General features: G+C 46.9%; 1 protein-coding gene across 1 annotated transcript in view; it reads right to left on the bottom strand.

Annotated features, from left to right (window-relative positions):
• Positions 1–5,883: 5,883 nt before the first annotated feature.
• Positions 5,884–10,813, bottom strand: part of COL5A3 (collagen type V alpha 3 chain) — a 36,503-nt gene continuing 31,573 nt past the window's right edge. Inside the window, 5 exon segments of the mRNA XM_039873260.1 lie at positions 5,884–6,852; positions 6,938–7,177; positions 8,789–8,857; positions 10,350–10,462; positions 10,544–10,751. Of these exon segments, the coding sequence (XP_039729194.1) occupies positions 6,706–6,852; positions 6,938–7,177; positions 8,789–8,857; positions 10,350–10,462; positions 10,544–10,751 (777 nt within the window). The 3' untranslated portion in view covers positions 5,884–6,705.

The following is a 10,813-nucleotide window of genomic DNA, read 5'->3' as shown; positions in this document are numbered from 1 at the left end:
CACAGTAGAGACCAGGTGCTCACTCCAGGCCTAGCCTGTGCTGGATTTGTGGAGATGAACAAGGCAGCCTCCATCCTCAAGTGATTGAAAGTTTGGAGTATAGTACACGCACAGGTGGGCAGGATTTTCTGATCGATTAGGACACCTGATCTAGCCTGGGGAGGGAGGTCAGGGCCAGAGAGTGACACCAGAGCTGAAACCTGAGGGACGAATGGAAGCTGGCAAGGGTAGGGTGGACAGAGAGAAGAGGCAAAGGCCCCAAGACCACAATGTGCAGGTGGCTAGGTTTCCTGGTGAGGTAGAGTGACAAATGAGGCCAGATAGAGGAGCTAGACTTTCTCTTGGGACCAAAAGGGAGGCTCAGGAGAGTGATGAGAGGAAAAGGGCATAATGAGGTTTGGGCAGCCAGCACGAAGATCCCACGCAGGACAGCTGAAGTCCCACCTTCCCCATGACACAGGATTTCCATTCTTATATGTCATGCATGCCAGAGATATTCTTCCATGTGCACAAAACACATGCTGGGATGTGTGGAAAGGAGCAAAATGGGAAACACCTAAAAGTGCATGAGTGGAAGAATGGGTAGCTATGCTGAAGTAAGCATTTAAAACGCAGTTAAGTAAGCAATTAAAAACACAGGACTGGAAATACTCATGTCTACATGGAGAAGATACAGAACTCCCCAGTTGAGTAACAGAGCAAGTTGCAAAAGAACACTTTCAATATTGCACCAGTTATAGTTCAAAAACTTGCCAAATCATGCTGTGTATCCTCCATGGATACAGTCCCCTGTATGCTGTAAACATGGAGAAATCTTCTGAGCACAAAAGTTCCCACACTCAAGGGAAGGAGAAAAATAGTTAGTGTTAATGGGGACCAGAGTTTCAGTTGGGGATGATTAAAAAGTTCTGGAGACGTTTGGTGGGGATGGCTGCACAACAGTGTGACTGTACTTAATGCCTTTGAACTGGACACTTAAAAATGGTTCAATGGTAAACTTTATCTTATGTATATTTTACCGCAATTTTAAAAAATTTTTTTTAAATTCTCCACACTCATCTACCTTTGATGGGGAAAGGAGAGGGATGCAATAGCAAAAATGTATACAGAGGGCATTAACTTGTGTAGGATGCTTTCCTTCTTAGGCTCGGTGGTGGGCACACGAGTGTTCATTATAAAGTTCTCTCTATATGTTTTTTTTTAATAATAGCAACACTTTGATAGCATTTGCCACGTGGCAGACATTATTCTAAGTGTTTGATCTATCTTAACTAAATATTTTAACTAATTTAACCCTCACACAACCTGATGCTATAGATGATATCATTCATCCCACTTTATAGCTGTGGAGACTGAGGCTCAAAGAGTTGAAGGTCACACCTGTCATCATGGAGGGCTGAACCTTGGACCAGTTGGCTTGGTTCTAACCACTACACCGTCCTAACTCTATATTTCATTAATCGGTTTGTCACACTAAAAACGTATCCAAGAAGAGCTTGTGTCTTGGAGGGAGCGTGGGAAGGGCATAAGGAATTTTCTGGGGTGTGGAAACAGTCTACTTCTTGTTTAGGATGTGTAGAACGTTGTCGAAACTCATCTAACAGAACACTTAAGATCAATGTATTTTATTGTATATTGTACTCCTCAATGAAAACAAGTTTTTAAGAAGAAATATGCCCAATCCAGCAATTCTACTTCTGGACACGTATCCGAAAGAATTAAAAGTAGGATCTTGAAGAGATATTTGCACACCCACATTCATAGCAGCGTGGTTCACAGTAGCCAAGGGCTGGGAACAATCCAAGTGTCCATCGATAGAGGTCTGGATAAACAAATATGGGAGATATATACAATGTGACAGTGGGAGTCTCCATGCAGGTGTGGCTCCATCTCTGAGTGTGAGTTTGTGAACACAGTTGTTTGTGTATGTGTGAGGGGGAGCTCTGTGTGTGTCCAGGGTATGTGCAACTGGGTGTGTGGCCTACTATGCATGTCAATGTGTTTGGATCTGGCTGAGGATGTAGGGGTGTATATAACATGGGTTCACCCCCTGAGAATCTGCCCGTGGGTCCAGGATGGGATCTGCAGCTTTGGCAGAGGGGAAGAAGGGGATGACAAGATGGTTTGATTCTGTGAGCTCTTGGTCTATGTATGTCACTGTTTGTGGATATCTCTCACAGCATGAGCGTGTGTGTGTGTGTGTGTGTGTGTGTGTAGAATCACCTACTCCACCCGCCCCCCCCAACCATGTCTGTATAAAGCCAACAGATGCCCACACTGGCTACCCCGCCCATCCCCCAGATCAGAACAGTGGGTGTAATTGCTCGGGAAGCACAAGCAGTGATTAATTATGGCCACTGAATATGCAAATCAGCTGGGGGCTTTTCCAGCAGCCGCCTGGGTACTGGCAATGATGCTGAGTAAATACACAGAGCTGAGCCTGCAAGACCCAGAATTCCCTCCTCACACCTTTGTCAATTACCCTTTAATTTAGCAGGGCCCAGTTTCTAATTCTTTAATGAGCTTTTAGCTCATTAAAGAGTCCTCATTACACTGTTTAGTTGTTTCTCCCCTCCAAAATACCTGCACCAGGGTGGGATTGGAGTTGCAAAAGCTGATGCCAGCTGATCTGCATTCAAACCCTGGGCTGTGTATGGGATGTAATTTTTTAAAACAATGGAGGAAAATTCCACTAAAGGAGACGCTGGCTTTTTATTTAGCAAAATATCTAGCTCTAGATGCTGAGCAAGCCACTCTGCACCTCTGTTCCTCAGTCCCCTTACATACAAAATGGGGATTGTAATGGAACTTTCCTCAATGGTTGTGATGAGGAATAAATAAATTCATCCAGGGAAAACATTTGATGAACAGTGTTTGACATGTAGACACTCGGTTGATGGTCATGCATCATGTGGGCATGAAGATATGTTCTGTAAGAACAACTGAGTGAATGGTTCTTCATAAGAAAGTGAGACAGCCTTAGAGGAAGCGGGTGTAGAGGGTGGACAAAGAGAAATGCCAGGGAGGGAGAGATGGGAGAGGGCAGCAGAACTGTAGGAGATCCGGACTTGGCAAATTCACAGTAGTGGGGAATTTTGAGGATAAGGATATTCAAAATTAAAATTTAACTTGTTGATTTTCCTACAGTGAGACACACTTACATGCCGACCTTCAGTAAAAGTTAGATCCATTCACTGTATTAGTCAGGATAATTAATGATAGCTGCTGTAACAAGCAACCCTTAAAATTCTCAAGAGTTTAAAACAATTGAGTTATTTCTTGGTCATATCTGATGGAGATCTCCTTGGTAGCACTTCTCCTAGCAGTAACTTGGGGAATAAGGCCCTTTTCTAGTTCTGTAAATGACACCACCGTCTTACACATGTGATCTCCAAGGTCACCATGGAATGTGGAGAAGGATCACGGAGAACTACGTCGGAGGTTTAATGGCTACTCACATCCCATTCACATGGCCCCAACCTAAACTGCAAGAAGAGCTGGGAAACGTGTTCTCAATTAGATGTGCCCAGGAAGAGGAAAATAACACACAGCACTGGTGTTACCATGTGCGTTCTTGAGTTAAAGATGTTTGGGAGAAGAACTGAAAAGAATGCAGGCCCAGCTCTACATTTGGGTTGACAGAAGAAAACACAGGATTTAAAAAATCAGCAAAAGCAACAAATCAGTAGAAGAGGTGACCAAGAGCAACACCATCCCCTCAAGAGCCCTCATTGGTGTTTGAAGGTTTCTGAGTTCTTCACTGTGTGTGGAATACTTTCTAAAGACTCCACATGGCTTCTTCCCTCCCATTCTTCAGGTCTCTGATCAAACGTCACTGCCTCAGCGAAACCTCTACTAATCACTCTATTTCAAATTCCTGAGTCCATCACTCTTTATCCATGTAACTTATTTAATTTTCCTTCACAATAATCACTACTACCTGAAATCATATTTATGTAGCATTATCATTTTCCTCAGGAGTAAGATTCTGAGGGCAGGCACATCTCTCTTCTATCCCCAGCATCTGGAACAGTGCCTGGCACTGAATAATCACTCAATAGAATGAAAGAAATGAATAAGTTCATGAATGAGTGAAGCAACTTCTGGGCACCAACATCCTTCATGGAGTTAAGACCTTTAGTAATGTTTATTGAATAAGAGAATCCAAGACAAGTATTCAGGTGATGTTAGGGGGGCTGGTGGCAGTAGTAGTAGTAGGGTAAGTTCTAGGTTTTAGGGAAGCATTTACCTCAACCCCCAAGCTCTACCCACCCAACCCCACCTGACCCAACTCAACTCGCACACACCCTCTATCACTTCTAACTCACCTCAACAGTGTCAATCAACTGATGATTGGGTAAACAAAACGTGGTCTATACAGACAATGAAATATTATTCAACAATAAAAGGAATGAAGTATCAATGCATGAAACTATTACGCTAAATGAAAGAAGCCAGACACAAAGGGCCACATATTGTATAAAATGTCCAGAAGAGGCAAATCTATAGAAACAGAAAGATTAGTGGTTGCCTCCTGCTGAGAGGTTTGGAGGAAGTGGAGAGTGGTTGTTAATGGATATGTGGGTTTTTTGAGGTGATGAAAATGTTCTAAATCGGTTGTGGTGATGGTTGCACAAGTCTGTGAATGTACTAAAAACCATTTAATTGTATATTTTAAATGGGTGAATTATATGGTATGTGAATTATATCTCAGTAAATCTGTTTAAAGAAAAAAAACCTCAACCCAACAGCCAACCCCCAATTCAAGCTACCGCAAACCCAATTCTCATCTTAACTGATCCAATCATTTTGGGGGGGGAGGGGTGAGGATTTTTTTTTTCATTCTTTAATTTATTTATTTATTTTTTGTTTGTTTGTTTATTTATTTATGGTGACATTGGTTAATGAAATCTAATAAGTTTCAGCTGTATTAACTGATCCAATCTTAACTGACCAAACTGCCAATTCTCACCCCTATTCATAGCAAACACTACTTACCTCTACTCAATTCATCTTATGTCTCAAATCAACTCTCATTCAATTCAACCCGACATCCAATCCCAAACCTGTACCTCAATCCAACTCCCAACTCAACAGATCCCATCATTAATTCACAACCCCACACTCCACTCACTTCAAACCTACTTCCAGCTGAATGCATCTTCAACTCATTTTCAATGAAACTCATCCAAGCTCTAACACTCAACCCTCAACTCACTTCAAGGCTTCACTCCTAACTCAATTCTCTTCACCCCCAACTCATCCCCCAATTTACCACCCAGACCTTTGACATCTAGTCATCTCCTCTCAAACTAAAACCACATCCATGTCATCTCTTGATACATCCCCTAAGCTCAGTCGGTGGCTAATCAAGATCAACATGGAAATCTGGCTGTTTCTTTTTTTCCTTCCTTCCCTCCCCCCCTCTTTTCCTTTTTTTAAAATTTGATATCTTCCTAATGGGTTCATAATTTTTCCAGCTTTACTGAGATATAATTGACATATATATAAAACATATGTAAGTCTAAGTGTACAATGTGTTGATTTGATCCACTTATCTATTGCAAAATTAGCTAACACCTGTATCACATAATGTAATTATCATTGTGTGTGTGTGTGTGTGTGTGTGTTCGTGTGTGTGGTAAGAACAGTTAAGATCTACTCTCTTAGAGATCCGGCTATTTTTAACTTTTCCTCTAGGGGCCTGAGTTAATAAACAGGTCCATCACCTCTAGCGAGTCCCCTTATAATTGAGTTCCCCCACCCCCTTAAAGCCATCTAAGAGACACAATTAAGATAGGTGGTGGCAGATACCTCAGGTGAGACAAGAGCCAGGCCCTAAAAAAGATATAGCCAGCACCAAATGAAAGACACAGTCAGGGACACAGTTTACTGGTTTATTCTCAGACTTGAGATGCCAATTATGCCCTATGGCTCGGGGGGTGGGGGAGGATCATGCTAGAATCTCTCTTATCATGTCCCAGTCTTCCCTAAGGAGGAAGCAGATTAAATATACAACAGAGGGGATTTTCCCTTTTAATACAGACCCAGGTATAAATAGGGCAGCACCATTAGGATCCTGATTTACCCCCTACATCTTGGTCCCCAAACCATCTGGCATGGCAAGGTGCATTTGGGGAGACATGAGGGGGTCAGTATTCAGAGCTGGGCCGAGGCAGCAAAAAGAGCTCTCAGCTCAGTCCAGGGAAGTCTGACTTCCCTCTGTAGTCTGACTTCTATTCCTTCACTCTGAACCCACCTAAAATAGGAATGAGCGAAGGGGTCCCAGCCTGGGATCAGGAGATGTCCAGTGCTTAACTATTGGGAAGGGTAGCACCAAAGGGTGTCTGGGGCACTGACTGAGGAGGGGAAGGAGGGCATGTGGGGGCATTCGTCAGCTGAGTTAGAAGTTCATGGCAAGGGGGAGAAGGGGTGGGAGCTGGGAGTTGAGTGGGCATGGAGGGGAAAAAGAGCCAGACTACAGTAATTCCAGCAGGGCTGCGGTGGGGGAGGCTGGACTCTTGGGCCAGGAAAGTCCAGCCCTCAGCGCCCTGGAATGGAGAAGGAATATTGTTGGACCATGACGACCAGACTCTCCCCTGGCTCCACAGTCACAGGAGACGATAAATATGGCGGCTTCAAAGCCTCAGCACCAAATGTGCCCTCTCTGGGGCTCTGTCATTGTCCCTCCCACCCCCGAGACTCTCAGCTGCTAAAGCACACAGGGCCCAGTTCAAACCCAAACTTCTGGTTCGTCTGGCCAAAGTCAGTGGCCGCCACATCCAACAGGGGCAGAAACCCTACTTGGGAAGAGCTGAACTCCAAGAGGGTCTTCGTCTGTCCCTTCCGGAGCTGACAACAGGAAGTAACAGATAGTGAGTTGGGCATTCGAGGCCTCCCCTCCCGGCTCCAGTCAGACCCTGCCCCTCGCCCTTACCCGGCAGCCATCGTAGGGAACGGTGACGGTGGCTGCAGCTGTCTGGTTGAAGGACAGCTCCTCCCCATTGGCCCCAAGGAAACGAAGGGAGCGGCCATAGTCGCCTGCCGCTTCGTCCAGCCAGGCGGCCGAGTTCTGGCAGGAGTAGATGAAGCTCTGGCGAGCTGTGGCGCTCAGCAACTTCAGGAAGGTCAGCTGGACCACGTTCACCGGGGACCCGTCAGCATCCACGTAGGAGAACTGAGGGTGGGACAAAGCAGGAGGCGGGGGGTGCCTCATTCACCCAGCCTCCCACCGTTCTCTCGTGAGCCATGGGCACGTGTGGTTACTGAGCACTTCAAGTGTGGCCAACGAGACTGAGAAACTTTTTTTAAAGCTTGGTTTCATTTTAGTTTTGTATTTAATTGTTTAATTTAAATTTTTTACTTTCATTCATAACTCATAATTTAGCCTCCATCTAGTTATCAGAATACTTAGGTTTGGAACAAAGTGAGTATGCAAATCTACTTTTCCAGCTGCAGGTTTTATAAAATCTAAGTATAGATCAAGTATTTGCAATGAAATTTAGCATCCAGATTACCATGTCCTGTAAGTGTAAAATATATACAAGGCTCTGAAGAATTTGTATGAAAAAAAAATGCAAAATGCCTCTATAATCTTTACACTGACGTGCCAAAATTTTGGATATATTGGGCTAATAAAATATATTATTAACACATCGCTGGCTTGAGACAATGTACTTGGTCATGCGTCCTTTTGGCTCCCTTCTCTTCCCTGTCTCGTTTCCACATTACCCACCTGATGTTTTCTGGGATCGCCTCCCAAATAAACTACTTGCAATTGAATCTTTGCCTCAGGGTCTGTTTGGGGGGACTCCAAATCAAGATACCTCCTCACATTATATTATAGCTTTATTTGTTTCCTTGGTCTGTCTGTTTCCTTGGTTACATTCCCAGTAGAATATTAATGTCATGAAGTCAGGAACTGTGTTTAATTGGCTGCTATATTCCAAGTGCTTAGCATATACATATATGTTACATAAATCAGTCCTGAACTGAATCCAAGACACTTCCACCCCTTAAACCTGCTCTTCTTGTCATTTACATGTCTCAGAATCTCACCAAACACCAGTCCCCCAAGCCGAGAACCTGGGCATCATCCCCGTCTCCTCCCTCGTCTCAGTCTCATCAATTACTAGGTCCTATTGATTTGTCCTCTTTGATATTGTTCTAAGTCACACTCTCCTCTCCATCTCCATATCACCAACTCCAGCCTGAACCACCTCCTCACTCTCCTTGATCGACACATCTGTCTGTCTCTGGTCTCCCAGCCCCCAGTCTCACCACTACCACCACCAGCCCCAGAGGCATTTTTCTAACACAGAGATTTGATTTGGGTCCCTCTCTCACTTAAACACACTTCATGGTTCCCTACTGCTCACAGGTCTTCAAGAGGAGATGGGCCTAGCCCTCACCTACCTCCCTAGCCTCTTCTCCAACCACATTCCCCCTCACACTCTCTAAAGCAGAGCAAGTGGCTTTTTCTTCTTTAAATTCACCAGACTCTCTCTTGACTCTGGGCCTTTGCACATGCTGCTCCCTCTGCCTGCAACGCTTTTCCTTGTCCTCCCGAACTTGCTAATCCATCTCATTCTTGAGGCCTCAGCTGAACTTCCTCCATCACACACTGGATACTGCCCCACTCATTCTCTCTTCCCCAACCTGCGATCACCAGGAAGGCAGAGGCAAGTCTGTCCTGTTCCTCTCACCCCTCAGACCCCCTCTCCCAACTCCTCATGCTGGTTCCCACAACTTTTCACACTATCCACCACTTCAGCCTTTGGCAACTCACCTTCTTCCCTCGACGGAATGTGCTGTACCAGCTTCCTGGCTTCTCCCTGGACCAGGAGGCCAGTTTTACCTGGGGGAAGAAGGGAGGATCAGTGGGAGGTGCCCTGAGTGTCCACCATGTCCTTTTCACAATTACCTCCCCACACGGAAGGCTGCAAACTGTGAATATTCGGGATTCTCAGGCTGTTGTCTGGCCATGGGAGTGGGCTTGGCAGGTGCACAGAGCAGGCCCAAGGGGAGGGGCCCCACTGTCTGAGACAGCCTTCAACCAATAACTGACAAGAGTTGGTGGATAAATGCCCCAGCTCCCTCTCCGCCAGTGGGACAACTTCTAGGTGGTCGCTCCACACTGTCTTCCGGAAGTCCTCCACGGAACCAAGCCTTGGGTGCCCAATGGTGACATTTTAACGACACTGACTGCCTCCCCCAACCCCTCTCACATCCCCCTCTCCCTTCCTGGTGCCTCCCGAGATCACCTAAATTAATGACTTGCCCTCAGATCCTTGTCTCAGGGTCTGTGTCTGGGGAACCCAAACCTAGAATGTTCCTCACTTCTCTTGGAGGAGGAAGGTGAGCTGGTGCGAGATCAACAACCATTCAGAGATCAAGTGCTGCACTCCAGCCCCTGTATGTCGGGGATCTGAGCATCCACTAAACCAGCACTCTGATGAGTCAAAAATATCGATACCTCAGGAAAACATGACTGTGCACGTTTGCAGGCCCTGGGCTGGCCACGTGTTTGACCTGCAATAGCAGTATTAGCACACAGTCAGTGCCTAATTGGTGTTTCCTGACAGGTGCGCTGGTACCATGAATGCACAGCCACCCTATGGGGCCGATACCCACCCCATTCTACAGGTGAAAACACTGAGGCGGCAGACCCGGATTCCAATCCAGGTGGTCCAGAGCTGGTGCCCCTCATCCGCTGCCCTCCGCCGCCAAACCTGGTGCTTGGTGTAAGGGGCGGTTAGGCTCGGAGCTCCCTGATGGAGAGCCCCAGGATTTCTGGAGGATCAGGTGGTCTCGCCTCCCCGCCCAAAGCCTGGAGGGCAGTGATCCCGCAGGCCTACAGCTTAGCAGATCAAGGGGCAATGGAGTCATGTGGTTAAGGCCTGGGACTCCGGAGCCAGACGGCCATAGGTAATCTTGTCACCTCTCTGCGCCTCAGTTTCTCTGTCTGGGGGATGACGACAGAACTACCACATCAGATGATTACAGCTCAGTAAGTTACTGCATCTAAGTGCTTAGAACAAGCGTGGCACACATAAGCACATTTAAAGATTCTCCACCATTTGAAATTTCTTTACTAGCTTTTCTTGTTTGTCTTCCTCATAGAAGGTGAACTGCATAAAAGCAGAGATTTTTTTTTTCTTTAGATTTTCTGCGGTAGCCCCAGCACTTGGCATACACTAGGTGCTCAATAAATGTTGGTTGAAGGAAGGATAAGGTCCTCGACACAGCCTGGTATGGGGACAGCCTTTCCTGCGGCGGTGGGAGAATGGAACAGGGTCCAGAGCTCCGTTCCTCCGTCCACCAACGTCCGCGCCCCCAGTGGCACTCACGGTCTCGAACTTCTTGTCAGGGTAGAGGCAGGTCTCTCCTCCGGCCGTGAAGTTGCAGAAAACCCTGAGGGCGTCCTGAGGGCAGCCCTGGTTGGGGTCAATCCAGTATTCCCCTGCCGCAGAGTCATGGGGGCAGGTGAGCAGGGACGAGACCCCACAGCTCCCCACCCACCCGGGGAGCGACTGGATCTCACCATCTGGCAGGTCGGGGTGGTTGCGGTGTAGCTCGCCGCACATGAGGCCGGGGCGCTGGGCAGTGCCGGGAGGGCGCCGCAGCTGCTCCAGCTCGAAGCTCAGCGATGTGAGAGAGGCCAGTACCTCCTCCAGGCCGCCCTCCAGCGACCCCGGGCCCGGTACCGAGCGCCGGCGCCGGCGCAACCCATGTAGCTCCGCAGAGGGACCCTGAGCAGTGTTGGGGATGGAGAACAGAGACCAGGGAGGAAGAGACAGAGAGACAGGCAGAG

This window comes from Pteropus medius, unplaced genomic scaffold, assembly GCF_902729225.1.
Source record: "Pteropus medius unplaced genomic scaffold, Ma_sr-lr_union100, whole genome shotgun sequence".
NCBI classification, from domain to species: Eukaryota; Metazoa; Chordata; class Mammalia; order Chiroptera; family Pteropodidae; genus Pteropus; species Pteropus medius.
Note: the sequence above shows the minus strand (reverse complement) of the source record. Positions and strands in the feature narration are given on the sequence as shown.